This window comes from Phytophthora parasitica (assembly GCF_000247585.1).
Source record: "Phytophthora parasitica INRA-310 unplaced genomic scaffold supercont2.83, whole genome shotgun sequence".
Taxonomy (NCBI): domain Eukaryota; phylum Oomycota; class Peronosporomycetes; order Peronosporales; family Peronosporaceae; genus Phytophthora; species Phytophthora nicotianae.
In genome coordinates, this window is record NW_008649069.1 from 106,597 (window position 1) to 132,637 (window position 26,041).

Below are 26,041 nucleotides of genomic sequence, written 5' to 3' on the forward strand. Positions count from 1 at the left end.
CAAGTGAGTGTGTGTATTGGCCGATTATATATCGGAAGTTTACGTGACGGCTTTATTGTGCCTACTTGCACGTGTTGGGGAGAGCAAGTTGCCTCCCTGGCTGGACGTGTATACTCGATTCTCGACGCCAGAATGGATTATCAAGCCGAAGTCACTCTTCGGACGAGCGGTGCAGTTCGCTGTACTGTTCTCTCCATGGCACATCATTGTGGAGCGAGTCAAAGAAGTTAACTGTGCGTTCATACAAATGCTACAGTCGGCAGTGACAAGCTTCCTTTCAATCGACGACTCACTAGCGCTCGTAGCACCGCCAAACAAGGGTTCCCCAACAGCTCGGATGTACCCGAACTTGCTGTACGCACGTCTACCGAAGACCCACAAAGGTTTTGTGGTTTTATTTGATGGTACTGCAAAAACGGAGAAGTACGGTGGCTTTGGAATCTGCTCTTGAATTGCGTGGCGACTACTAGAGTGCCAGATAGTGGTCGCCGGGAGTGTTTACCTTGAGAAGACGACAGTGAACGCTGATTACATGGGATGATCAACGGAATTCTTGCAGCTCTCGAACATGGTGCAAACGACGTGATTGGAGATTCGAGGTTCGCAATACACTAGGGGCGTTGGCGTGCCGGAAAGAGTCTCTTATGAATCAATTGAGTCGCCACAAGGAAGTCACGGCGCGCCTTAAATCGATGAAGTATTTCCACATGACTCGTGAATACAACGCTGCAGCCGATTCACTGACAACTGAGACTGCGGCGTTTAAGACGTCGAAAGTGGTGCTGAGCGAGAGTCAGAAAGCTGAATTACGAGAGTTCAATCGGATTCCAGAGGTGATCTATCACAAATCGAGGGAAGCTGAGGTGAAAATTCTTGTTTCAACAGCCTCTATCCAATTTACTGAAACTGTTCACCGACCAACTCGGAGGATGATTGCAAATTTCGTGCGAGATGAACCCCACATGGAACCTCACATGGTCATGGCGACGCCTCGATCACAGACTGGAGCTCGAAAGAAGAGAGTTCGGTTCGCAAACGAAGTGCCAAGTCAAGACGCTGGCTCACAAGAGAACATGAGTCACAAGACAGACAGACCTACCGACGACTCGCAAGACGAGCAGCAGACTGGGGCAGCACAAGCTCCGCCAAGTGAGCCAAACTCTTAAGATGTCGATCCGGGTTACCATTCAAGAGGAGCGAAGACGACGTATAGCGTTGGCCCAAGACGAGGAGCTGCACTGATCGAACCTCAAATCTGTTCTTCGATGCGAAGACGAGAAGCTTGGATACTGTGCTGCTCATGACGCGCTAAAATTAGCCAACAAGTTTGTGCTCACTAACGACGGTGTCCTACATTACGTGACAGCGAGCCATTCGACAACGTCGCGGAAACAGGACGAGATTCACCTTAAACTTGTGGTACCTACCACGATGGTCCAGGAAATTCTTTAAAATTGCGTCGGCTCGCTGAGAAGGCGGACACCAAGAGGTAGTGTGGACTTGCCAGCGCGTGAAGCGTGACTACTACTGGCATGGCTCTATGCAGATGTGGAGAAGCATGTGAAGTCGTGCCCGAACTGCAGTTCGAGCAAAAGTCGACCTCACTTGCGTGGATACTCGCCTGGCAACGTGCTGGCTGAAAGACCCTTTCCAATTGTGTTTATGGACTTTATCATACCATTGCCAAAGTCTCGGCGAGGAAACACAGCGCTTCTACTATTCCAATGTGGCTTCACTGGGTACGTGATTGCCAAGCCCATGACTGAGACTGCCGCTTCTTATCAGACATGACCGTGACCCGTGCTTCATGAGCGAGGTGTTCCAAGCGTTTGCTGAGATGATGCACTCCAGATCACGAACAACATTGAGTTATCGGCCACAGTGCGATGGTCAGCAGTAGAGATTGGTCAAGATGGTGATCCAATCAGTCAGAGTGCACACAGACCCGTTCCAACAGGACTGGGACTAAATCGCCGATCAATTGGTATTCGCCATAAACAACTCTCAGGATACGACGAGGAAGGAGACTCTGTCCACTGGTGGGATGGCCATATTACGCTCAAAGCTATGTCTGCTCAGTCGCTTTCATTACTTGGTCCTTGGCAGCAACAACGAGATTGTTGAAATTTTCGAGATCGGCTTTTGCACTTGCGTCAAGAGATACCGTCTCGGGGAACACTGTGGTATCTGCGACTGAAGTCGGAGACCTATGAACGAGCACTTCAGTGTTGCTACGATGACTTCTCCGCCTTCGTAGCTTCTGAATCACCTCTCGAGCCTCGCGCTCGGACTGAATTGCAGTCAGGACGGGGAGCGGAACGGGCGACGCTTACAAATGAAAAGATGGTGGAGTTACCACGGGATGTAGGTCGTGAAAGCGACGGTAATCTTCCTATTGATGGAGTTCTCGGCTTCGATAGTATGATTACTACACCACATGACTAACGCATGAGTGAAGATACGCAACAACGGCAACAACGCAATCGACTTACCGGCATGACGAACTGGAGAAGGTGTACAACGTGGCAGCAATTACCAAAACCGAAGCAGGAGATGAAGACCCTACAACACCCCACTACCATTTTCAAGCAGTGGACTACAAATGTAACACTACGATCGGATACTTCACTATTGATGATGCTTTTCCAAGGCGACATTGAGGTTCAGGAAAGTGTGGTCTAAGGCCTGGGTGGAAGTCGAAGCACAAGCGAAAACAAGCATGGAACGCTCTTTGAGCTTGAGTTCGCACGTCTTTATAAGAAATTACATGTTTACAGAATCGTACAGAAAGAGGGGTCCTCCTCGGATCTACCAGTAACCACGATATGTCGGGCTCTTTACTAAAATATATACAAAAGTAGCCCAAACACAGTAAAATGTGCGCTAGTATTCCCGAAGTTAGTATTTTCTAGTCCTCCTCACGCGACAAAGTTAATCTATTTAATCTTATACTACTTGGAGGGTGGTTGATATCATTCCGTTTCAAAATGTTTTGGACATTTATTGTTGGAAATCGTAGCGACCCAACCGCTTAGAATTAGAACCTCAAATAAAGACGAAGATGAAGCTCTCATTCGCTTCTATAGGTCGTAAAACCACGCCATTGATTGAGGACAAAGCGGCTTGTCGATCAACCTCCAAGTGGTGTAAGATTAGAGAGATTCTCTTTGTCGCACCGGTTTGGGGTCATTTTTGTTCAATTTCCAAAAAATTGCTCTAGAACCTACTCGCATGGTCTGTCGCAAACAAATATAATCCGCTCTAATCGGGGTTAGTTTTGAAATAAGTTCAGAGGGCCACATCAATATGATTCGCTAATAATATTTTCGACCAATAAGATAATTTCAGGGTGCCAATCGGAATGAAAATGATTCTTAAACGGATTTTTCAGGACAATGTCAGGACAAACATATTAGCCAATCAACAGTCGGATTAGAGTGTATTAAATCTAAAGTCAAGATCGTGCGGCTCTATCGGCGATACGGTGCAGTCGTACAACCGACACCCAAGTTAGCTGCCCTCTGCGTCGCTTTTGAGTGTGTGCCGTCCTCAATGGTACTTCTAGTGCTGAAGAACACGCTGCATAAACTCTGACAACCTCCTCCACGGTTTGCCTCCGACGAAGTAAGTTCCTTGCTGTTGCAATCGCTTCCAGTTTCTTCATCAGGTATCGAGCGTCACTGAATCGCTTCTGGCTGTTTCTATTAGGCATGTCGACACCGTCAAGCACACACAGAGGTGGTAACTGCTTCTCAGCGTTACAGCAACGCCAAAGGACCCACAGGTTCGCAACAGACCACTCAGGGAGGACGAAGTCGGAAGGAACTCGGCGAAACCTCCCGGCCCAAAAGAATATTGAGGGTGTGACACGATCGTCCGTTGATGTTGAATCTTGCGCCGTTGGTGACTCAATGGCGTTGTGCTTATCGACGAGATCGTGAATACCTACTTCTGCGAGACAATTCCGCAGAGCATCTTGTAATCCATCGTAAGTTACCGCCCGCGTACTAATAGCCCGATCTTCTAATTCACGCACGATGTCCTTAACTATTTCGTGGCGAACTTCTTCAATTTTTTCGATAGTCGACAGCGTTTTGTTTTGTAGTTCCTTCATCTGGCTCAATATTGACACATGCGGCGGAAGACCGGTTGCTTTTAACTTCGAGTTGGGTCCACTAAAGCCACAACACGCACGTTCCGATAGATTTTCTAACTGTGCAGCATCCTGAAAAATCGCTGTCTCGAAGAGAGGACGGCGAGGTGGGAGGTGTGTTCGCAGGAAGGGTACGTGAAATACTAAGGATACGAGACAAAATTCTCCAACGAAAGATAAGTGGTCTGGTATCCCATGGAAAACGGTCGTAACCCCACGCTGAACTCAGTCATCTTGCTCCACGAAGTGCGGAGGCAATATAGCAAACTCACAACTGTTAGTAAGCAGTCCAGCAACAGTTCTCCCGACATGCATATCCCCTGCAGCCTCATAGCGTAGATATGTGTTCTGAACACCACCCAGAGACCAGCCTGCTCGCAAGTGCACCGCCGTAGATGATGGACAAGCGGTAGAACCAGACGCACAGTATGTGGCTGCCCCTTTGCGCATTGAATGAGTACCGAGATCACTTGGGTTAACTCCTCGTCGCTTTAACTCCACCGAAACCATCTCGTCTTCCAGTAATCGGTACAAACGCTTACGGAACCGGTCATATTGATCCGACCCTGGAAATAGGCGATTGTCCACATCAAAAGTAGAAGTCGCCCAGTAAATGGCAAGTGCCAATATCGGACATACTGATGGCTGTAGTGGGTTAGCGTACACATGACGCGGGTCACGTGGGCGATCATTACCCTGATCATATTTCATTTGAGCAAAATAGACTATCAGTGAGTCACCACCCCATTCAATGTGTGAATGTCGAACGTCAAATGCATTTGCAGAACGGCACATGAGATTCCACGAGATAACCAAGTTCACCCGAGCGAAAATTGCGTCACTTCCTGGTAGTTCCAGCAAATGGCTAGAAAGAAATTCGTAAAGCTCAAATGATACTGGGTCTTTCCCCCACTTTGACCTGGCCTTCTCCACAAGCTTGGGCCGTTGCAAGTTGCAGTTTAAGTCCTTTGAAAAACTGCTTTAATTCCTTCTCCATCGCAGGTCCCATTTGCTGTACATAGTCTCGATATATGTTAAATAATCCAGCACGGTGTGTATTGAAAGCAGAGTAGCTGAGCATCGAGCCGTCCGCTTTGCGAAGAGTAAGAAGCCAAGTTTCGAATACTTCCGGATCTAAATTTCCAAAAGTAAGAGGAGGATCGTCGTGCTTTCGAGTGAGTAGTGGCTTGATACGCCGTCGTATTTGCGCTTCTGAGAGTCCTTCTGTTACACCCACGCGATCCGCGAATGCAACCGGTATGAAATTGGGGTGATTCTGATGTACCCACGAGACAAAGCGGCAATAAGAATTCACATACGCGGCGCGCGAGCTCGGGCTGACGGTGTTGTCACAAATCTGCTCAGCTTGGCGCCTTAATTCGGCAAGAGCGCTTGTGTGCTCCTCATGGTAAGTAAATGGTGCCGCGGACAACTTGTCCTGCAAAATCACAATATGAGTGGGTTTTCCAGCGCCTAGAATTAGTACTAGTTTTTGTATGCCAAATTGATTATGGCAATTTCGGGTTGGAAAATCAGGACATTCGGTCCTGGAGTAAACTTTAGAGGATCACTGAATGTCCTGCAAAATCTGGAGAATGTCCAAACAAATGTCCAAATTTTTCGAAACGGAGCTGATACAAATTAAATCTCTGTAAACTTATGCAAGCTCAAACGCCACTCCGTTTTTTTTTTAAAGGAGTTTGCATAAGTTTCCAGAGATATAATATAACTTGTATAAGTTTACAGCGGCACTGTAAGTGGATTCTCCAAAACTAATACAAGACTCTTAAAACTGATATTACTTCCTCAAACATGATAAATATACCATCCACACAAAAATCGCAGATCACTAACACCCGAGCCGAGCCGCGCAGCAGGATGTCCTTCTTCGGATTCGGTAAGAGCAAGGAGCCGGAGTCCACCTCCTCCTCTTCGGAGTCGTACACATATGAAGAGCCCACGTACGACTACAGTGCGCCAGCGGTGTCGTCGTCCTTCGACTCGCCGTCCTCGTCGCCCTCGTCATCCTTGGGTGGCGGTTCATCCACAGGCGCCGCGGAAATGCAGCAGCTGATTATAGAAGAGCAGCAGCGCGCACTGATCCAGCAGGCTATCTCGAAGATCACGGCCTTAGCCTGGGACAAGTGCAGTGCCAGCAAGCCCGACTCGGAGCTCTCGTCCAAGGAGAAGGACTGCATTAAGAACGTGACGCTCGCCTATCTGGACACGAGCATGTTCGTGGTGCACCGCCTCAATAAATCCGGCAGCGCTTGATGGGAGCCATGACGATAGAGGCTCCGCAATAGCAGCAGCGCCCCTACGAGAACCCGGTATAGGCGAAAAGCAGCAGTAAAACGACAGCCAGACCAGTCAGGACGTTAACGTCGAGATAAATACGCAAGCGAGCAGTCCGCGGCCGTGCAGTCTAAACTCGAGTCTATTATTCTACGGTGCTATCCTGTCTGTTTAGCTTTCCATTGTATTCTTGCGTCTCTCTACCTAGGCTTCTCCTCCTTGTCAGCAGAAGAGCGACCACAACTTCTGTACACGAACAGCGGGACGTTGCCGTAGGGTCCGGTGTCGTAGCGCTCGTCGGGAGTGAGGCCGCGGATTCCCCACGTATTGCAGATGATGCGCACATCCTTGTCGGTCTGACTCAGCAATTTGGTGAACTTGGGCGTCAGCTGATCCAGCGCGTCGGGCAGCAGGTATGTGACGAGGACTGTGGCTTCCGAGAGGTCCTCCTCCAGTAGATCACCGTGTGAGACGCTCACGAGTTGCTGCAGGTCATTGGAGGCGATCAGCTCGCGGAAGCGCTTGATCAGGAAGTCTTCGATTTCCACGCCACGAGCGCGTGCGCCATAACGCTTGGCGGCCTCAATACAGATGCGGCCGTCACCACAGCCCAAGTCGAACAGAACCTAACAGAGACGACAGCGAAGTACAAGTATGACGTACGAAAGGGTGAGACAACGGGCTTGGGCTTTCCTCGTATAATTGGCCTAGGGACGCACATCGTCGGGGGTCACACGCGCGATCTCTACTATCTTAGAAACGACGTCGTGCTCACTCTGGCAGGGCGGCGCCAGCGAGTCGCCCTCGATCCACATGAAAGCGCCAGGGTTCTGCTCCTCCTCGTCCGATTCCTCGTCAAAGCGCACGGGCTTCGGCTCCTCCATATTCGTGTGGTGTTTCACTGTGGCCGACGAGCGCCAATAGGTGATAAACCTTCAACAATTAATGCCTGTCCAATATGTTTGTACGTCAAACACTTCTTAAATACAAACCTGCATGCCGTTCATGTTAACCGGTCTAAATTAATAGTGAAACATCGCGAGCACCTAGCTCGCCCACATCCCTGCTGTCGGCGCCGGCGGAGGCTCCAGCGGCAGTGCAGCAGCTGAAGAGAAGAGCGATATCTGCTTCAAATGGCCCACGGAGTTGCGGCGAGCGTGAGTTAGTTGCTGGATAGAAGTTTGTAGATCGTCTTCTTCTGCTCGTGCCTGAGCCAGCGCTAGTTTCAACTCAACGCACCGGCGCTCTGCTCGGCGTACGGCGTGTCGTCGCTCATCCCGTTCCGCCTTGGCCACTGCAGCTGCCACTTTCGAGTCTGCCAGCTCCTTCTGGAGTCGCTGAACATCTTTCTCAGTGTATTTTGGAGACGAAGCTGCTGTCGGGGACTCGCCACCGCTGCTATTGCCACCATCGTCGCTGCTTCGACGGAGCAGCAACTTGCGAAGCGCTGAGGCTACACGTGCCTTCCTCTGCTCTTCTTCCTGCTGTTGTCGCCGCTGTAGCTGTTTAGCTTTGAAAAACTCGGCGTCTTGAATCTGCTTTTCCGTCGTGTACGTCTCTGCGATGGCCAGGTCCCGGTCCTGGAGAAGCTTAATGATCCGTCGCTCTAAAAGTGCAATGTACTCGCGGTTTTCGTCACGCTCGAACTGTAAAGCTATCAACTTGTCGTCGAGCATGCCCCACTCTCTTCGAGCACAAGACAGCTGATCCCATGCCATCTCCAGTTCACCTTCAGCTTCAGCTAACGCGAGTCGTGCTTTGCCGGTATGTTCAAACGGCGGCCACCCTTCTTGTTGTATCGCGTCAGAGCTTGTAGAGTTAGCCTCCTCGTCGATACCATCGCTTACGTCACTCGCAGCTTCGAAGCTGGAGAAAAATTCTCCAGGAGGAAAAGTCAAGTCGTCTGCTGATGCGGAGAGCAGCCATTGCACGAACGGCTCAAAGGCAGCGAGTGCCTCTGTCGGCGCTTTGGGATGCACTCCGGCATCGACACTCAGCTCCTCTGTTGACGCCTCGGACGGCATCCTTGTGTCGGCAATCTGCTCTGAATGTCCATGCATTTTTAGTCTTCGCTAAAAGTGTAGCTTCTCCACAATTGTTGCTTCTTCAAATAGATATCATCAAAAAGAGCTTCAAGTTATTGGTGTAGATATAAGAAGTCCAGGACATTAAGCCGACGGCTTTGTATACTGTTGATTCTAGCGAGAGTTGTGGCGGTTAAAGCGACGTAAAGACAATCGCTCCTGCTCTCCAACCTCGTCACTATTGCTATCCTCGACCAGTTCCTTCTCTTCTGCGCTTCTTTCTTCATCCAGCGTCATCTCCTTATTTGCTTCCCCCTCTTCGATACTCTCACTTCCATCTAATAGAGTACGGTGATATTGACGGAGCAGCTCTTGAATCGCCATAGCTTCGTCCCCACGTCCCAAGTGTTTGTACGCATTCAGGACTGTCCGCAACATGAACCTCCGCTTCAGAGCTCGTTTCTGCTCACCATCTAGCGACGAGAAATCCTCGAAGAGCATGACTACTTCCTCATATCGATGAAGGCGGAAGTTGGCTGCCATTCCGATCTCTGTCACTGCAATACCCAAGGGAATGTGCTTGTTTAGACGCAGTGCACGTACCATAGCAGACACTCGCTCGAGATCTTTAATGAGACCCAATCGATAGTAGTACACCACCACCTGCTCCAACGCTGCGTACTTGATCGGCATGCCATTATCCAACGCGTATACACACAGATCATCGACTAAATCAGCTCGATTAGCGCGAACACCAGCGACAATAGCTTCACATAAGATGAACTCATTCCACTCCAGCGAGTGCGGATACCACGAGAAAAACTTGCGTAGATCGTCCGCTGTCTCCACCTGAATTTGACCTTGTTCGTTGTCTACATGGTCGTCGGCACCATCACCACAATTCAGAGGCAGTGGATCGAGCAATAGCGTGCGCAGTAGTGGATAGATGGCGTGGTGGCTAACGGGAATTTTGTGCTGGTTCATGATATCTAAGATCTCACACGCCACGTCGAGCCGTTTGTCGCGAGTGTCAACAGTAGTAAGCGCAACTCGCTTTCTGAAAAGATACTTCGACACTCGCTCCTTGAGATCGCGACTTGCTTCTACCGACTCCATCAAGTTCCGATACATCTCCATCAACATCTCGTCTTCTCCCAAGTGATTCAACTGCTGCAAACAGATCTCGAAACGAAACTCCGTGAAGATCGACATGGGCATGTCCGGCGGGTGACTGTAAAACTTCATTGCGCGTTTGGATTCGCCACAAGCTGCTGCAGTCATCATAACCATCGGCAGCAGCGACATGGGAACAATCTCATCAGGCAGTTTAGTGACCATCTCCTCGCAGATCTGCATCACACGCTCAAAATCTGTAAACGTTTGGTCATGCAGCAGAGCATTCAGTATGTGGAAGTAGGATACTTTCGTCACATGAACACCATGGCGCTGCATTGTATCCAGCAGCAGCAGCGCTCCATCAGCATCGCGCAGATGCCCAAGCGCAACAAAAATGGACTGAGCCAGACGCGGTGTCAAGATACTGAGGCTCTGTATGTTTTGTTTCTCCCCCCTGTAGCACGCGGAGAACTTGTCCGCGACGTCGTGGAATCGCTGTTGGCTGTTGAGAGCCCAGGCGTAGTGCTCGCAGATGACGCACCAGTGCTTGCGTTGGCCTGCAAAGTGTGGAAACTCCTTCTCCCATAAAAATACCACCGCCTCCACTTGTGCGTAATCCTGTCGTTGGCGCATCGCGTATAGCATGCGGTCTAGCTTGCCTGTTGCGGCCTTGAGCTGTCTCCTGGCTCGCATGAAGCCCGTCTCTTTGGCCACTGCCGCACAAGGATCCGCTAAATCCATCGCCAGTTTGTGTAAACTCTTTCTAGCTCTATCGATGTCCTTCGGGTCTGGTGAGCCGCTAAAGATGAGCGAGGGGAATTCCCCGACCTTCGCGTCGGCCTGCAGCGTCACCTCCTGGTCCTTCATCACCTGCTCTTTAACCAGTCTCTCCGTCTCCCGCCTCTTTAAACCTGCAGCAATCGTCGCATTTTCACCACCACTGGCGCGCAGCTGCAGTTGCAGGTAGGCGTTTAGACTCTGAGGCTTTACACCTGACGATCTTCTCCCCCCGCGGGCTGGCAGCCGCTTATCTGAAGCTGCCTCGTCATCGTCGTCGTCCTCGCGTGTCTGCGCAGTAGCCTCCACCTGCAGCGGCCGCGACAAACGCCGAGCCGTGACCAGCGAGCGCAACCACGACGAGCGCCGACGCGCCACCTTAGCCAGCATGAAGCTCAGATGACGCGGCTGCTGGTGTGTGGCCGGTGTTAAACGAACGTGGTGTACACAAATAGTGCATAATCATTCAAGCACATTATTGTGAATTCCGTCCAAATTTGCCGATATGGGTCTGTTTGAGGAGCGGGCCCATGGAAATTTTGAGTAGAACTCACAATATGATAATTATATTAGAAATGGCTACATTAAAGCTCCACCAATCGCGTGACGCCAAAATGAGGGGCTACAATCAATAGAGCTATTCGTGTCACGCCGATGCTCAAGCCTCGATCGCGCAGCTTGGCGCTGCTAGCACAGGTGCTGCGACGCTCGTCGACGGAACCAAATGTCCCTGCCTTGTTGAACGCGTCTTGGACCGTCATAAACCCGCAGATACCGCACCGAAACTCGTCCTTTGTGCCGCAGGGCGTTTTGGATGGGCAACAGAAGCCTAACAAGAGACCATCCTTCGCCATCGCCGCCGCCTTTGAGGGGCACGAGGATCTGGAAGATGATGAAGAACCCATTCATTTATACGGACACGAGGAAGAACATGAAGACCCGGAGGAGGAGCGTGCGCGCGTCCTTAAAGAGCAATTTCAACGCGGCATGGAGAAGAAAAAGCTCTGGATGCAGTCGCTGGCCACACAGAACCTCTACACAGCCATCGTCAAGAGTGTTGCTGACTGCTATGCACCACTTTACGCAGTCATGGGGCTGGAAGGCAAATGCCCTTTGCTTGCGGTAGCTAGGGACGAGGCCAAGGATGAGCACGAGCTTAAGACCCAGTACCAGCCGCTGCGCTTCGACGACATGCTGACTAAAGCTACGGAGCAGGAGGCTCTGGCCCTGCTAGTCATTGCCCAGCAACCGTTGCTGGCGCTGACTATCGTTGAACACCGGGACAAGCTCTCCCTAGAACTTGCGAGACGCTCGAAAGCAGGAATGGGCGTCGTACTACCAGGGGCGAACACTATGGAGGACGAGAACGTTGTGGCATTGGGCAGTCACCTCCGTATGTTCTACTCGTGGGCAACAAGTGTCTACGCTATGTGTGGTAAGACTTACTACTCCAAGTTGTTCGACATCTACAAACGCGCGCAAGACGCCGGCGTGTATGTGACAGCGAATATGAACGTCCAGTACTTATCGGCGTTGATCGAGGAGAAACGATACGACGAAGTGTTTGAATTTTACGAAACAGTCACTAGGGATAATCTTCCGACGTCGGTCTTCTTCTATAGACAACTGCTGTATGCAGTATCTATGACGCGCAACGTCGAGCTTTTGGACGGGATTTTGGAAGATATGCGTATCAAGGGCTTCAAGCTGCGTGCCGACGACTATTTGCGTGCCATTCGCACGTATGACGACGAGTATTTCCTTACTGAGACGAAGCCAAGCGAAAAACACGGGGCGAACAAAAGATACCAAGGTGAACCCAAGACAGAGGAGCAGGAACCCGTGGTGACCACACCCAGAGAATCATACGGCACGTGCTTAAGGCGGATTCAAGAGCAAGAGGATCACCCAGAGCGCTTCGAGAAGCTTGTCGAAGCCGCTCACGGCGTGTTGGCGCTGTTCGATACAATGGTGGACATTGATGGCCTGGCCCCGAGACACGAGCATCTGTTTCCACGTGTGATCACAGCGGCCGTGTACGCCCAGGAATGCGAGCGCGTCCCTGAACTCCTGGCTCTGCATGCTGAGCATGCTGACGACCCCCTCCACTATGCAGGTGTCCGTATGGCTGTAAACGCGCTCTTGTTGCTCGATAAACCTACCGAGGCGTGGGGTTTGATTCGCGAGACGAACCCGCAGCTTAAGCCTCATCGTTACGCGCTGGTGACCAACATTCTCGACTACTTGTGCTTGAAGAAACGCGGTGGAGACATCATCACTCTGATGCACGATGTGGATAAACTGGAAGTGCGGGGCGTATTCACCGTTGCCTTGATCAAACGATTGGTGCCTACACTTTGCCGCAGCGACAGCGTTAGTGACGAGAAGTTACTGGAGACCATGACGCACTTTAACGAAGTCTTCCGCTTGTCTAGCGAACCTCATTTCGGCCAATTCCTTCGTAAATGCTGTTATTACGGACGGCTGGAGGTCGTAAAAACTGCTCTAAAGCAGTGGTTGGCCACCTCAAGCAACAAGCATCCGTTAAACGGACCTCTTGGTCTTAAACTCCTCGAGGCGTTTGAGGGCGAGTCTGACTGGGAATACATGGCCGAAGTGTTCGAGTTGATCGATTTCTCTCTAACTCGAGATGAAGATAACCGCAAGGCTATCGTGGCCTGTATTTCGCGCGCCTACGAAGCTCTCGGTCAACCTGAACGCGTAAAGCGAGCAGAGTGCGTATCGGCCGTAGCCGAGAAACTCCAGAAGCAATTGCGACAACGCAAGTCAATGAAGCAGCAGCAGAAGAAAAACTATGAGCCCAAACGATCTGGTAGAACGGGTGATACTCAAAATGTCCCAACCTCTTCAAGACCGACGATGATTGACGGTATCCCCGTCCTTTCCTCGTCCTCATAGATCACGATAATGCAGAATCGAGCACTTGTCAGGTACAGATGGAGTGTGTTTGTTGGGTAAATTAGTATCGATGATACATTGGACAAAGCATGCCAACTACAGCACATTTCGGTTCCCAGGAAGTGGCTTGGTCAAGCGGACTGGGAGAGGAATACGCGGTGGAGTAGTCAACAACAGGCAAGAAGCTCGCACGCGAAAGAGTCTCAGTGTCACCAGTAGCATTTTCCAATTTAGCGATGGGTCATCCATTCGAAGAACTCAAAAGAACGTGTAGCACGAAGTGCATTTGTCTAAAACCAGGATCCTGGTCTATCGGAAACTAGGAGTTCCTCCTGCAAAGCTGTTCACTCAGACCTGGGCCTGTGCATCGTGCAAAGTTGCTGCAAGAAGCGTACTCGTCAGGAAGAGCTTGTTTAGCTTCAAGCAAGCGTACTGCTCGCATACGTCACTAAAGCGACCGAGAGTCAAAAGCGCTTTCATGTAGCGCTCGAAAAACTGTTGGCTCAGAGACTTGAAGCCTGATCGAGGCAGCATCTTCAGCAGCGCCTCACACATCCTCACATTGTCCTTTAATCTTCCGCGTTTTTCGTTCATATCCATGATGGCGATGACGCTGTTGCATGAACCGCTAGGAATCGTCGCTTTGCAATCTCTTTCACTACCAACTCGCATTCATCGAACCAGCCGCGTTCCAGACACTGTTGGATGAGCACGTACATGACGTAAACTGGGTTCTGCACATTGGTATGCGTCTTCCAAAACTCAAGCGAACTCTTCATAGATTCGTGGGGTGAACGAGTCTCATGGGCGTCGTCAAGAATCGTCCTTACAATTCGCTGGAGCATGACGCGACTTGTCTCGATGTGGAAAGACTCCATAACATCGAGCAACTCGGTAATACTCGACATGGGAAAGCCACGATACAGCATTTCCCGCAGCACAAACCCCAGCACTTGCGTCTTCGCCTCTGCATCCACACCATCGGCAGCAGCCAGCCACTCGCGCATCATACCCATCACAACATCAGATCGATTTAGTCGACACGCTTTACGTAGCGCTCGGCGGAATGGACCCTGGTACAGCGCCGTGAAGTTCTTCGAGTGCAAGCCGAAGGTCTCAAGCGCAAAGGACAGTGCACGGTCTTTTTGCTTCAGATGTAAGCTAGTGTTAAAGAGTGCGAACCAGAGATCAGGGTGGAGCACATACGCGGCATCATCCTGCATCACGCGAGCAATCCAAAGCGCATTTTCAAGGTCGCTTTCGCTGCGGTTCTTCTTCTGTATTGCGGCCTTAATGGCAAGTTCGTAAGGTGGCAGCGGGAGTACCGATACCGGGTTCTTCTGCGCCATTGTCTCAATGACTAGTCGAGCCAATGTGCTATCTTTTCCCTTCCGACAACCGATAAGCAGCGATGCCGCGGTCATCGCGGACTCACAGGCAGTTTCCAAATTGCGAGTATCTTGTCGAGCGAATTGGGCGATCTTGTGGTAGTTATGCTTTGCCATAAGTAACTCCAGATACGCGCTACGTGCAGGGGCCCACAAGCGAGTGGCGCGCACAAAACCTGACACAGAAGATGAGAGAGTTTTGGATGCTCGAGGGAACCCACCAGCTCCCGCTTCTACTGCGGATCGCTCCTTCAGCCAATTCATGCGGTCGCGGCTGTAACTTTCAAAGAACTTGATGGCTCTTTCGTGGTCGCCAAGAGCGTAAAAGTATTTCACCAGAAATGCTACCACTGCAGCCTCATTGGCAGCAGTAATGTTCTGTTCCTGTGGCGTTGAGCCGACGAACATTGAGCGGCGGTTCGACCCAGCAACACGCTGCGCGAACACGTCAACGGGGAGCATATGCAGTACATCGCCAGCGTTTGTCTTTCTGTCTGCGGTCTGGTTGCCTTCGTCAGCGAGTCGAAGACCTTCACCGGCAACCACAAAAGGGCGGCATTGCCTCATGACGTTCCACGACTGCATCAGTTGCGCCAGGTCGGAGGCGCTTCTTAGGTGCTGCGCAAGGTCCGAGAAAACCTTCTTGCCATGGGCTACTTGACCTGATCCTGCGTCCTAAAAAAAACGTCGGGAACTCGACGTCTGCGGGGATCTGCGGCCGCCATTCGCTACTCGCTCTCTGGTCTTGGGTGTCAGCAGTTGCAACCTTCTTGTCGTCGTCTGCGCCGCCGCTTTTCAGGCGCGCCAGGATTTCTGCTGGGTTCCAGAACGTGCGCCGTGCCACCGGCGTTGGCGATGCTAGCCCACGCGGCTACCATCGCCGGAGCATCTTGACTGGCCACACGTTGCTTGTCAAAATCACTGGTACCTTGTACCTAAGAAATGGTACAGGCACAGTTCAAATGCTTCATCAGATGAGGGTTTTGAATCAAAACTTTTGATCAAATGCCTGTTGACAACGGGGCATGATCTTATCTCTTGAGATTCGGCAAAAATACCTACCTGCCTCTTTCAAGCCTAGGTAGGTATTTTGGGTGTATCCCATTCGGTATTCAAATGGGAGCTGTACCAATCTTTGGTCAAATTCAAATTAGGCTTTCAAGTTCCTCACAATAATTATCAAGGCAAAAATACAAATCCCTGATGATTGGTAGGACCATAAAGGCAGTCTCCTCCAAGTGGTCGGACTAGCGCTTCACAGCGAGGATCATGAGTGAAAATACGGGGACACAAGCGACATAGGCGACCAGTACGAGTACTAGTAAAGTCGTTGTGTTCAAAATAGGAGTACTGGTACTCCTATTTTGAACACAACGACTTTACTATGGCAAACCATCAGTAAGATGACAGAGGGTGTCCTTGTCAACTAATGCTTCGCGTAGGTTAACGAGGTTTGTTAAAGGATATTTTCTGTGCCGATCAGATAGCAAAGCAAGCCCTATCATCAATTTAATCGACCTATTATAGTTCGTCCCACCATGGTGTTGAGCGTTCGACACATTGAACTAGTAGCGTACGCAACAAACCTTTAGAAACATCCCGCATGAAGGTAAAGGGCGATGCATGGGATAATAGTAGCATACATCATCTGTTCAACAGCTCGCAATTCATGCTCTATTGCATTGCGTTAGATTACGAGCACGTAGTGCTGGTCAAGTATGGTTTGATACATCTCAGCAAGCTTTTCGAGCCTCCGTCAGAGGCGGCTTGGTTAGTCCCGGACTGCTTAGCCGAGTAATCGGTCCATTGATGCATTCCATAATGCGTCCAACACTAGAACATGTACGGTTCGGGAGTAGGTATTTTGAAAATGTAGGAATAGGTATTCTGTGCGTTTTCTTTCACACTACCTACTCTCAACCAACTTGAGATTTATTGTCGTCGCCCTTCATCGCTGTTCAAGTTGCTTGACAAGCAGCCGGGTGTCCCATAGTAACAGCATGCTCGCCAAAGACAGGCTCCCGGTATACTTGAGCCAAGTTACTCACGTTCAACGCGTCCAATTGGTCTTCCTGACCCGATCGATGCAACGACCACTTCGCCGACTCCCTTCATGTAGCGCTCACATTCGATTTCTCCGCAGAGTTCTCCGTCCTCTCTCGTCATGCGTGTCCTCAGCTACGTTTTCCTTTTAGCCTCCGTTGCATCGGCCGCGTCGGTTATCACCATCGATGAAGAGATCACCAAGCTGGAGTCGACGATTGCCGAGCTGAAGGTAATCAAGGCCGCTGAAGAAAACAACAAGGAAGCTCTCAAGTTCGTGTCAACTGCGGCCATGGCTTCCTCTTCGAACGGTTCCGGCAGCTCCAGCTCCACCGTCACCGCTGGTGACACGTCGGACAACAGCGAGTTCGACATCGAGCCACAGCCGACACGTGCCACCACAGAAGCTCCCAGCGCCGAGTCCGCCTCTGCAAGCCAAACCGCCAGCTCCACTACGAGCAGCGGCTCCGTTGAGGCCGCCACAAGCTCCTCGGCCGCGAGTGCCAGCGCCAGTGCCAGCGCTAGCAGCAGTGCGTCCACTGTGGTGCCATCGGCTCTTGCCCTCGTGACGGCTGTCGTCTACGCCATGCTTTAAGCGGGCGTCCCATCGTCTTACCGATCGACTCCATTTTCTCGCGTCGTCGTCGGCCGGCTACACTGCAGAGAAGAAATCCTTCGTGCTGCGACTTTTTGAGCACCATCTTTTTATCTGAACGAATATACTTCGACTTGTTTGACGCGATATTGCTGTCGGATACTGTATTGCTGTTCATTGCCTCTACGGCTGCTGTACCTCGTTTGAGTGCTGTCGATATATATCCTCTAGTACTAGAAAGTTCGTACCCCACCAGAGCGGATGATCATTGAGTAGCGAAACTCAAGAACTGTCAGTCTGACACAATGCTGCAGGATTGACGCCGCTGACATGGGGCCTTCTTCCATGTTTTATACCTGGTCGTCGGTGCCACGTCGAAGATCGCTGAGCACCTCAGCTCGAAGAGAGTGCCGATTAAGGTGAAATGAACATCCTTGAGAACCTTCAAAGATCAGAAAACTTGTGCATGCCCTGGGTGATTGACGAGTTAATGCCAAGTAGATACCCGGCAAAGAGCGAGAGTTCGTCGAAGACGGCAATGTACGACCCAGGCAAGACACTTTCTCATCCCTTTTTTCCGCTACAATATTAGGCCTAGAAGTAGTAGAGTCTCGGAAACTCCAATGCAATGCAGTCCACGTTGAAGCGACCACTGTACCAAAATAGTGGTACTGTATTAATCGGTCCACACACCACGCATTTCAAGTCAAGATGCTGAACTCGAGACGCGCTCGAGTGCTGCCGCCGCGCCAGCCGCAACGACTGATCTGGAGCCGCGCATCAGACTTCGTGGCGTGGTTGGGCCTGGGCCCCAATACCAACCCCGAAGCCTCCGGCCAGCAGCAGACACAGCCACCCAAATCCAGGCAAGCACCAACGTCATCTCCGTCGCCTCCCAGCCGCTTGGCTGTCAAGCGCGTACTCAGGCCGCAGCCTCCCGCCGACAATTCGTTCCCGACTTTCCAGCGCTCGTTGGAGTCGGGTAAGCGCAAGGCTGCGGCCCACGCGCTCGGTCGCTTTTCGTTAGAAATCAAGCATGTTCCTTCATCTACGCAGCTACTGGACGCTTGGCAGGTTGTTTCGCAGTGTCGGCCATTCGTAGTGGACAGTGAAAAACCGCTTCAAGTGCGCCTGGCAACGGCGGCGGATGTGGGCGATAACCGGCCTTGGCTGCTGCAGATTGTGCCTGCCGACGCCTTTGCGCAGCTCTCAGTCGACATTTCCACACGCTCGATGTTTGTGGGCTCCACAGGTCCTGACCTGGACGCGGACGTTGTGGTGGCCAATGAGGCGCTGATGGTGGGTAATCTGGTCAAAGCTTTCCACCAAATGAATGAGCACAAGCTGGCGGTGGCATTCTTTGAAGCCTACGACCGCGACCGGAGAGTGTGGCTGCAGGAGCATCAGCTACGCCAAGCAGCCAAGGTGCTCGACGACGACATTAGTTATGCAGACGACGAAGATGAAGCTGAAGTGGAGGCGAAAGAGAAACCGGTACCGATCGAACACGTCACTCAGTTGCCACGCGCTGTATACTCGTGCTATCTTCGCTCCCTGGCTACTTTGAAGCAGACGAAGAAGATTGTGCGGCTTTTTGAGAACGATGAGCACCAGCTCGAGAGAATCTGCAGTACCGTTCCCAACTTGCAGTTGCTTCTCCATGCCTGTTACAGCGAGAAGAACGGGGAGCTGGCAAGACGCGCGATTGACACGATCACTCATTGTTCTCCTGCCGCCGTCATTCCACTGGGCTGCTATGAACTCGCCATTCGATCCAACCTACGCGATCGCAAACGTGACGAGCGAGAATTGGTAACTGCGATTCACCTGGCTAAAGCACTGCAGAACGATGGAGGCTACACGTTGAAACCCGACATTTGGAGCGGCCTGATCAAGGTCAGCTTGAATATGAACCGTCCAGACCTCGCACTCGAAGTCTTCAAAAGTTACCCACGCCACTGCATACCTGAATACCAGACTAACTTCCGCCAGGTGCTGCGTGCAGCCTGTCGCTTCACAGATTCGACTGCGCTGGATATGATGCACTTCTGCTGGGCCAACTACGGCAGTGAATCCTCCAATGCGAAGACGCTATTGGAAGATCGAAAAGCGTATCATGATACCATTTGCCTCAACAATCCGGATACTAGAGGACTGTCACTGGGGGATGCAGTTCTGGCATCGACGATTCCTGTTTTAAACAAGGAGGCTGAGATCGAGTTGCTCAATATGATGCTGTGGGAAATGCTCAAGCACCGACACGCCGTGCCGTCGCTCGTGCAGGTGCTGGATATCATGGAAGCCACTCGCTCGAAAGGTGGTGCAGTGGCCTTACGGCAAACTGTGCGAGTTCTGTTTGAGTACGACATGAAGAAGATGTCGCCTCACGAAGCCGTGGAGGGCTCTCTGAAGTTCTGGGGAGAGCGCTCTTCAGTGCTAAGTGGTCAGGGATTTCTGGTGTATCTACTGCTGGAGGAATGCATTGAACGCCACTGGGATGACGAATGCGAGTTCTTGGTGGACTATTTGCTGGAACTTGGCGTGGCCCGCGTGCCAGTCAACACGATCGTCAAGATGATGGGAAACAACGAGATCCGCGGACGGTTCGAAGCGAATGCTCGTATTGGTGAAAAACTCCTTGAAAGACTCTCGCAAACTAACCGCTCGAAGCTGCGCGACGACTTTTATGAGCGCTACCTCATGAGCTACCTCCGTCTCGAACAATTCGACAAAGTGAGTGAGCAGCATACCAAGCTTAATCTTGAAAAGCGTTACCCCCACAACGAGGTGATCCGGACAATTGTTCAAGACGCAACTACACAATAGAATAGTGGTCGTCAATAGAAAAAAGAAGAAGATTGGTGTTGATCTTTTTTCATGTTGGTAACTTCCTTTTGCTACCGTTGTTGTTGTTTTGATAAATAGTTTTTTGCGTCTCGCTACAGAGTGCAGTACGGTGAACTAATGGCGTCCGACACTACACCTGACGCCGCCTTTGAATGGCTTTACCACTTCTCGGTGTGAGCTTGCTCGAGTGCAATGCAGATAAGCACCATCAGTGACATATCAACACCGCCCATGATGGCCAGGAAGTATTCGTCGTCCGGCTGGCTGCTGGATAGCGAGGAGCTGCGCGCAGTAGCGGCAGAGCTGCGACTGCCTGCCGGGCGGAAGACCCGACCGATGGTCGTCCGCGAGCCCTTGCGGCCCTGCTCCATCCAGATCGACGCTTGGCGCTTGGACCAGTTTCCAGCGAGGCCGATGCGGCACTTTTCGCCTGTGGCGGGACTCTGGAATTCTACATTGAGCTCGGGTTGTGCCTTAATGGAGAAGAGTTTGGCCGCTGATGCTTTCGCGTCGAATACATTATAGGTGGGGACAGGAGCCATGAGCTCGCGCTTCATATGCACGAGTGGTCTACGGTGAGGGTCTCGCAACGTTTTCATAGCGGACGGTGTGCCCTGGATCCTGAACACATCTTGGCCCCATTCGGCGTCGCAGATGACAAAGTCTTCGTCGCGCGGAGAGTCCCAAAAGCGGTCGCGGAGACGGAGTGTGGTGATGGCTTTGGCGCACAAGTCTGCTTCGATGGGTGCGACCTGACGCGCTTCCGGTAGTTTCGGGATGGCGGAAGACGATGCGCAGCCCATTCTCAGTCAATGGTTTGGAATGGTACTAGACAAGTGAGCTTTGGACCTCTTGGGAATTTGAAAAATGTGTTGCCCGTCAAATGTTTCGGGATCGATAAAGTAATAACAGACCAGCCGGATTTGAAAAGTCTGGGAAATTCAGCTGGGCTTTGCCCTGTCCAAGTCGGGTTACAGTACACCCAACAGCACGATACAATAATGGAGCGCCGAGTGTAAGCATGCACATTTGCCTCTACGCGACAAGGTCACCCGGATTGCCTTCTGCACCTGCTCAGTCTGATTGAAACGAAGAAGCACTGGCCGCGATACGGCGAGAGCTCGAGGAAGTGCGTGGAGTGCAAGACAGCGTGCAGGACTGCTAACTTTTCTGCCATGAGACCGCATTCCGAAGCCAGCGTTCACCTTGTCGCGTCGCCGCGCGGTGAGCGGCGCCGTTGCGCAGAATGCTTCAGCTCCTAGATAAAATCTCGACATCCGAACGTTTACAAAATTCAAGTGCATAGACCACAAATATGCAAGCCCCGATAGACTCAACTCGCTAGTCGCGGGGCTCGACGAGGACGGCTGCTCCAAGCGAACGGTGCTCACCATGGACACCCCGTTGTGAGTCACACGCTTCGTCTCCTTGTTTGGCTGCTCCGCGTTCAAATCGAGGTGCCTGGATTTTCATTTCGCTTGCAGCAAGTCACTTTCTTCCGAGTTGTCGCACTGCAATTGTTTATCGTATCGGTTACCCAGTACTGCGGCAAGCAATCAGTCGGTAAATCTGTCTGTTGGTGCACAACTGTGTGACACGGTTTTGAGAACGATACGCTGGTTGCTCTGGACAAGCTGCCGCTTTGTCAGTCTAAAGTTGAGATGCTTCTTTTTGCAGTCAAGCCGCTGGAAGAAGCATCAAAACGTATTGTTGTTATACATGTAGTTTATAGTGAGGATTTCACAGTGTTCTTGTAGCATGGCACACTGGGCTCTTCTCGAATTAAGAGCGTGCAGGTGCTTATAAACCGCAAGTACAGTACACATAAATCAAGAAATACGTATTATACAAGTACATTGACTCTCAGTAGAGACGAAGATACTTGAACGAGGTCCTCATAGCTGCTTGGATAGTGCACATTTTATTCGAGTCGATGTTCGTGAACAGAGTCAGTTTCATCCACATGTCTTCAGGTATCTCCAAAATTTTACTCAAATTATTCTCTGGTCGATTCAGGCATTGGCTTTGCCGATATGGTGAACCGTTGGTGATGTCGAACGAACAGCAAATATTATCTTTGCGATCGGAGCTCCGCATTTCTGGCTAGGAAATGGAAATACGGACGCTATTCATTTTAAAACATATTATTTCGATGTTCTTGGTACTACCTGTACAGCAAGTCAAAGATCGGGTCTGGTGTTGAAGCCAAACCTGCGAATCTACTGCTGCGTATGCTCATCCTCGAAACCCTCGTCGAGTAGGCCGATGCAGATGAGAATCATCATCATGCGGTCCACACCGGGGGCAACGTCGACCACGACACTCTGACCTTCCTTAGTCTTGGGGTTCTTATGCGTGTAAGTGAGGCGGGCAATGGTCTGCTGCACGTCGGCCGTCTCGCCTGTACCGCGCACGAGCCAAAAGTTAAGCGAGTCGCTGCCGTCCTTGGCTGGATCGCAACCGAGGGTGCAGTGCTGGCCGCCGACCAGATCTGTGAACTCCGAACGCACCGTGGTGTCATCAGCGGTGAACTTGAAGGCGTAAGGAGTCTGCAGACAAAACGTAAAATTAGCAAAATCCACGACGAGAGAGTGGGGTAGCAGGAAAGTATTACAATACCTCCTCGTGTTCCGTCCTGGGGTAGGCACTATAGGTCGGCGTACGATTGAACATGCTGAGACGCAGCGTGGCCACGGGTAGCTCGTTGCGAGCGTCCAGTAGTGTGCGCTGGCGGTGCAGCGAGTACTGCTTCTGCTGGATGAGAAAGAGCGTCTCGCGCGTGCCTACGTCCACCACCGCGTCCGGCGTGATGCGGAGCTGCACCGGCTTGGAGGCAACCTGTCCTGCGTCAAACGCTGCGACAAAGTGACGCAGCGCAACGAGTGTCTGTACTTTGGAGGCAACTTCGTGCATGTCCATGATTGCTGGTCGGTGGTGACTACTGGAGCTTTGCGGTGGCGGCAGCGGTTGTGTAGCAGGCGACGAGTGCTGGAGTGAGCTATGTGTCTGTCCGTCGGATACGATGCGGTACGTCTCTGCCAATAACCGAAGCAGATTGCTGTTACATACATTGACCAAGATAAAAATTGTACCCACAAGTCGTACTTATCTAAGATGTGAGTCAGCACCTCACTGTTGTAAACGAATACAAACGCAAAGCTCCATTGAACGCCTCGAAATCTAGTGTACGGATAGCAGAACTTACTGTTCCACGCAATAGACTGCCTTCACCTCTTCCAGCCACTAAATAGATTAGACGAACGTCGTCGGCGTTCGCCACTTGTGATCCGGTTCGCTGTCGTGCAAGGCGATGCACACGAGGATGACCATTACTGCATCCACGCCCTCTGCGATGTCCACTGAGTAACCCAACGGCGTCCCAGCTGGCGCCGGGTACATATGTGCGATGGGCTGCCTAGTCGTGTCTGGCGAGATGCCACGCTGCAGCCAGATCTCGATGTCGCCCTGCTCGCCGTTGGAGCCAAGTCGACAGGTCTCGCCTGTCATGATGTCCGTGAACACCATCTCCAGTTTGCTGTGCGACATCGTGAATTTGAACAGCGGCTTCTTGGATATCTCCGCCCGCGGATACAACGAGTAGGTCGCTTTACGGCGGCGGAACGCACTCATGCGGATGGTGGCCACGGGCACCTCGGTCAGGTCTAGCAGAGACCGTTGGCGATGCAGCGACAACGGCTTCTCGCGCACTTCAAACAACAATTGGCCCGTGGCGTTCTCCAGCACACCAGATACAACATGTCGGTCGATCCGCCACTCCACGTTAAGATGCAACTGCGTGGGCTCGTGGCAGCAATAGCCGGCGTCCACCGCAGCGAGTCCAAGATGCTGCGTCCCCAACGGTCTCCGCTTCTTGATCGATGGCGTTCCCAGCTCAGGCAATGCGAATGCCACTGCGCAGGATACAGAGTGGCTCGAGGATGGCGAAACCTTCGAGGGAGGCGCACCGGTGGTTCTCCTACCTTCTGAGCGGCGGCGGATCATCGATCGTGAATAGAATGCCCAGTGATGACGAGTGCTCGTTAGAAAAAAAAAAAAAAAAAAAAAAAGCGATTTGCAACAATACAAAGGCGTATGAAACGTGTTCACAATACAAGGAATTTGAAGGGATTGGTAGTAATAGTAAGACCGGAAAATCATTTTACTATTACTACCAATACCTTCATTCGCCCATCCGAACTAATGTAGTAAATTCATATTTCCTCCTTTGTGACGATAATAGTAATATAATTTGTATTTGATCACCTTGAATGCAGATATCAGTACTACAAAAACAGTTTACTATTAATAGTTTTGACCACAGAAAACTGCAGATTTCGTAGGACATTCTCCAACTTCCGTAACTCCACCAGATGCGGTAACATATTCTACCGGATGGGACGTCCTGAAAATTCTGATTATTGATTTGGCGACTCTTCGTGAAGACATACAATCTTCTATATATAACTCAGAGGCTGAGAACATACGTGAATTCTCAGGATAGTAGTCCCGAACAGAACGGCAGGCACAGACGACGCTTTGCAGCTATTGGAAGCCGAAGTCACAAATGCGCGCTCCAACACAATCTCTGCGAACTCTCGGTCGTCTTTTCCTGTAGGTTTTCGTACATAATCGAGGAATGAGTTTTACCGCTCGCTTTTTACAATGGATGCTAAAGATCAAAAGAGATTTGGTACTCGACGGCTTTGCGAACAGCATTAAGTTAAATGCAAGCGGTGAAGCGAATAAGGGCTCCAGATAACCCACCAACTAATTTTTCTTGCATCACGGCTCGTGACTTTATGACTTGGATTGTCTCGCTGAAGAATCCAATGGAGCGTACCACAGTTTTCTACCTACGCTGGCCATCGCTCAGCTTTTTGCAACCTGTTTCAAGACTACCATTGCGTAATGTCAACGGAATTGACACGTGAGATGAGCTGCCACTTCAAAGTTTTACAACATAAGGTGGCTGCATCTATTAGCCAGGGTCTCGGTCAAATCACAGTCGGCAAAGATCCAATGGCGCTTGGCCTGTATAAAAAACTTGCTTTCACAATGCTGCAAAGCCCATAGCGAGACATGGTATTTGCCAGGATGTTTATGATTATGTCGTGGAACCTTGCTATAGTCATTTGGAGTGGCGCGACGATGCGCTTTGTGTATATTTCGCACACATGAAAAAAAAGATCAACGTGGTACACGACCTCGAGATCCGCGCCATGTCTACACTAATCCGTTGTCACCCGAGGTCTGCCCCATTCTCGCTCTCGGTACGCATTTCTTTAAAAATATTTTAAAGTGATCAATATTCTTACAGTTTCTCTACTGTGCGTACAGGAGTGTATTGGTCGACGTAGACACTGCTGATTCTCATTTGTTTCCGGGAAGCGATCAATATGAGCGGTTTCGGAAGGTGTTGGGCCGAGTCTAAGAGGGGCCACAGGTAGCTAAGGAGCTCGAACATCGAGGAGTTGCTGCAGGAGACCTCGGAACTCAATCAATGCGGAAGGGGGCCTCCACAGATTGCTCGTCAGGGTCGACAGCATGCCCACCATCCGTATCAGTTCAATTACGGGCTGGTTGGTCAATGGGTGGGGGGTGCAGGACCGATATCTTCGTCATGATGCCGTAGGTGACATGTTTGTTGGGCGAACAGATAGCGGTCTTCCGATTTTAAAGCCAGAGTTTGCATATCTTCCTCCACGTTTTGTCGATGGCGAGGCAGATGTGCAAAAAGCAAAACGACTATTGTGGTGAAGTGACAGTTGGCTTTTGGGAACAAGGGGCTGATTGATGGGAAGTGACCCGATCCAGCTCTGAGACTCGTGGTCGACGACGGCGCATCAGTGATTACGTCATCATCCATGAAGATTACGTAATCATC

General features: G+C 51.0%; 15 protein-coding genes across 15 annotated transcripts; 5 read left to right on the forward strand and 10 right to left on the reverse strand.

Annotated features, from left to right (window-relative positions):
- Window positions 1–247: 247 nt before the first annotated feature.
- Window positions 248–1,166, forward strand: PPTG_18338 (hypothetical protein; the record flags this gene model as incomplete). Its single annotated transcript, XM_008916404.1, has 2 exons — window positions 248–423; window positions 560–1,166. 2 exons carry the CDS (start codon window positions 248–250, stop codon window positions 1,164–1,166), a joined length of 783 nt encoding a protein of 260 aa, XP_008914652.1.
- Window positions 1,167–4,378: 3,212 nt separating this feature from the next.
- PPTG_18339 (hypothetical protein) lies at window positions 4,379–4,864 on the reverse strand (the record flags this gene model as incomplete). The annotated part of the gene is made up of 1 exon (XM_008916405.1): window positions 4,379–4,864. The coding sequence occupies one exon, from the start codon at window positions 4,862–4,864 to the stop codon at window positions 4,379–4,381; it is 486 nt and encodes a 161-aa protein (XP_008914653.1).
- A 175-nt stretch (window positions 4,865–5,039) lies between these two features.
- PPTG_24327 (hypothetical protein) lies at window positions 5,040–5,150 on the reverse strand (the record flags this gene model as incomplete). Its single annotated transcript, XM_008916406.1, has 1 exon — window positions 5,040–5,150. The coding sequence occupies one exon, from the start codon at window positions 5,148–5,150 to the stop codon at window positions 5,040–5,042; it is 111 nt and encodes a 36-aa protein (XP_008914654.1).
- A 786-nt stretch (window positions 5,151–5,936) lies between these two features.
- PPTG_18341 (hypothetical protein) lies at window positions 5,937–7,441 on the reverse strand. Its single transcript, XM_008916407.1, has 2 exons — window positions 7,168–7,441; window positions 5,937–7,074 (listed from the first exon to the last, which is right to left on the reverse strand). Exons 1-2 carry the CDS (start codon window positions 7,330–7,332, stop codon window positions 6,649–6,651), a joined length of 591 nt encoding a protein of 196 aa, XP_008914655.1. The 5' UTR covers window positions 7,333–7,441; the 3' UTR covers window positions 5,937–6,648.
- On the forward strand, window positions 5,972–7,452 carry PPTG_18340 (hypothetical protein). Its single transcript, XM_008916408.1, has 2 exons — window positions 5,972–6,861; window positions 6,940–7,452. Exon 1 carries the CDS (start codon window positions 6,032–6,034, stop codon window positions 6,425–6,427), a length of 396 nt encoding a protein of 131 aa, XP_008914656.1. The 5' UTR covers window positions 5,972–6,031; the 3' UTR covers window positions 6,428–6,861; window positions 6,940–7,452.
- Window positions 7,395–8,472, reverse strand: PPTG_18342 (hypothetical protein; the record flags this gene model as incomplete). The annotated part of the gene is made up of 1 exon (XM_008916409.1): window positions 7,395–8,472. The coding sequence occupies one exon, from the start codon at window positions 8,470–8,472 to the stop codon at window positions 7,495–7,497; it is 978 nt and encodes a 325-aa protein (XP_008914657.1). The 3' UTR covers window positions 7,395–7,494.
- A 63-nt stretch (window positions 8,473–8,535) lies between these two features.
- PPTG_18343 (hypothetical protein) lies at window positions 8,536–10,864 on the reverse strand. The gene has a single exon (XM_008916410.1). The coding sequence runs from the start codon at window positions 10,753–10,755 to the stop codon at window positions 8,647–8,649; it is 2,109 nt and encodes a 702-aa protein (XP_008914658.1). The 5' UTR covers window positions 10,756–10,864; the 3' UTR covers window positions 8,536–8,646.
- Window positions 10,865–11,000: 136 nt separating this feature from the next.
- PPTG_18344 (hypothetical protein) lies at window positions 11,001–13,604 on the forward strand. The gene has a single exon (XM_008916411.1). The coding sequence runs from the start codon at window positions 11,020–11,022 to the stop codon at window positions 13,282–13,284; it is 2,265 nt and encodes a 754-aa protein (XP_008914659.1). The 5' UTR covers window positions 11,001–11,019; the 3' UTR covers window positions 13,285–13,604.
- A 28-nt stretch (window positions 13,605–13,632) lies between these two features.
- Window positions 13,633–13,839, reverse strand: PPTG_18345 (hypothetical protein; the record flags this gene model as incomplete). Its single annotated transcript, XM_008916412.1, has 1 exon — window positions 13,633–13,839. One exon carries the CDS (start codon window positions 13,837–13,839, stop codon window positions 13,633–13,635), a length of 207 nt encoding a protein of 68 aa, XP_008914660.1.
- A 35-nt stretch (window positions 13,840–13,874) lies between these two features.
- On the reverse strand, window positions 13,875–15,257 carry PPTG_18346 (hypothetical protein; the record flags this gene model as incomplete). Its single annotated transcript, XM_008916413.1, has 1 exon — window positions 13,875–15,257. The coding sequence occupies one exon, from the start codon at window positions 15,255–15,257 to the stop codon at window positions 13,875–13,877; it is 1,383 nt and encodes a 460-aa protein (XP_008914661.1).
- Window positions 15,258–16,621: 1,364 nt separating this feature from the next.
- Window positions 16,622–17,473, forward strand: PPTG_18347 (hypothetical protein). The gene has a single exon (XM_008916414.1). The coding sequence runs from the start codon at window positions 16,837–16,839 to the stop codon at window positions 17,308–17,310; it is 474 nt and encodes a 157-aa protein (XP_008914662.1). The 5' UTR covers window positions 16,622–16,836; the 3' UTR covers window positions 17,311–17,473.
- A 539-nt stretch (window positions 17,474–18,012) lies between these two features.
- On the forward strand, window positions 18,013–20,298 carry PPTG_18348 (hypothetical protein). Its single transcript, XM_008916415.1, has one exon. The coding sequence runs from the start codon at window positions 18,022–18,024 to the stop codon at window positions 20,134–20,136; it is 2,115 nt and encodes a 704-aa protein (XP_008914663.1). The 5' UTR covers window positions 18,013–18,021; the 3' UTR covers window positions 20,137–20,298.
- On the reverse strand, window positions 20,170–21,628 carry PPTG_18349 (hypothetical protein). Its single transcript, XM_008916416.1, has one exon. The coding sequence runs from the start codon at window positions 20,958–20,960 to the stop codon at window positions 20,316–20,318; it is 645 nt and encodes a 214-aa protein (XP_008914664.1). The 5' UTR covers window positions 20,961–21,628; the 3' UTR covers window positions 20,170–20,315.
- Window positions 21,629–22,376: 748 nt separating this feature from the next.
- On the reverse strand, window positions 22,377–23,076 carry PPTG_18350 (hypothetical protein; the record flags this gene model as incomplete). Its single annotated transcript, XM_008916417.1, has 2 exons — window positions 22,377–22,706; window positions 22,777–23,076. The coding sequence occupies 2 exons, from the start codon at window positions 23,074–23,076 to the stop codon at window positions 22,377–22,379; spliced, it is 630 nt and encodes a 209-aa protein (XP_008914665.1).
- Window positions 23,077–23,409: 333 nt separating this feature from the next.
- PPTG_24328 (hypothetical protein) lies at window positions 23,410–24,159 on the reverse strand (the record flags this gene model as incomplete). The annotated part of the gene is made up of 1 exon (XM_008916418.1): window positions 23,410–24,159. One exon carries the CDS (start codon window positions 24,157–24,159, stop codon window positions 23,410–23,412), a length of 750 nt encoding a protein of 249 aa, XP_008914666.1.
- Between the last annotated feature and the right edge of the window lie 1,882 nt (window positions 24,160–26,041).

Bases quoted from the DNA above. Each gene is read 5' to 3' on its own strand.
- PPTG_18340 (XM_008916408.1), top strand. From the start codon at position 6,032: ATGTCCTTCTTCGGATTCGGTAAGAGCAAGGAGCCGGAGTCCACCTCC.
- PPTG_18341 (XM_008916407.1), bottom strand. From the start codon at position 7,332: ATGGAGGAGCCGAAGCCCGTGCGCTTTGACGAGGAATCGGACGAGGAG. The intron at 7,075-7,167 runs GTGCGTCCCTAG...CGTCTCTGTTAG, and splicing joins CGCGTGTGACCCCCGACGAT to GTTCTGTTCGACTTGGGCTG.
- PPTG_18343 (XM_008916410.1), bottom strand. From the start codon at position 10,755: ATGCTGGCTAAGGTGGCGCGTCGGCGCTCGTCGTGGTTGCGCTCGCTG.
- PPTG_18344 (XM_008916411.1), top strand. From the start codon at position 11,020: ATGCTCAAGCCTCGATCGCGCAGCTTGGCGCTGCTAGCACAGGTGCTG.
- PPTG_18347 (XM_008916414.1), top strand. From the start codon at position 16,837: ATGCGTGTCCTCAGCTACGTTTTCCTTTTAGCCTCCGTTGCATCGGCC.
- PPTG_18348 (XM_008916415.1), top strand. From the start codon at position 18,022: ATGCTGAACTCGAGACGCGCTCGAGTGCTGCCGCCGCGCCAGCCGCAA.
- PPTG_18349 (XM_008916416.1), bottom strand. From the start codon at position 20,960: ATGGGCTGCGCATCGTCTTCCGCCATCCCGAAACTACCGGAAGCGCGT.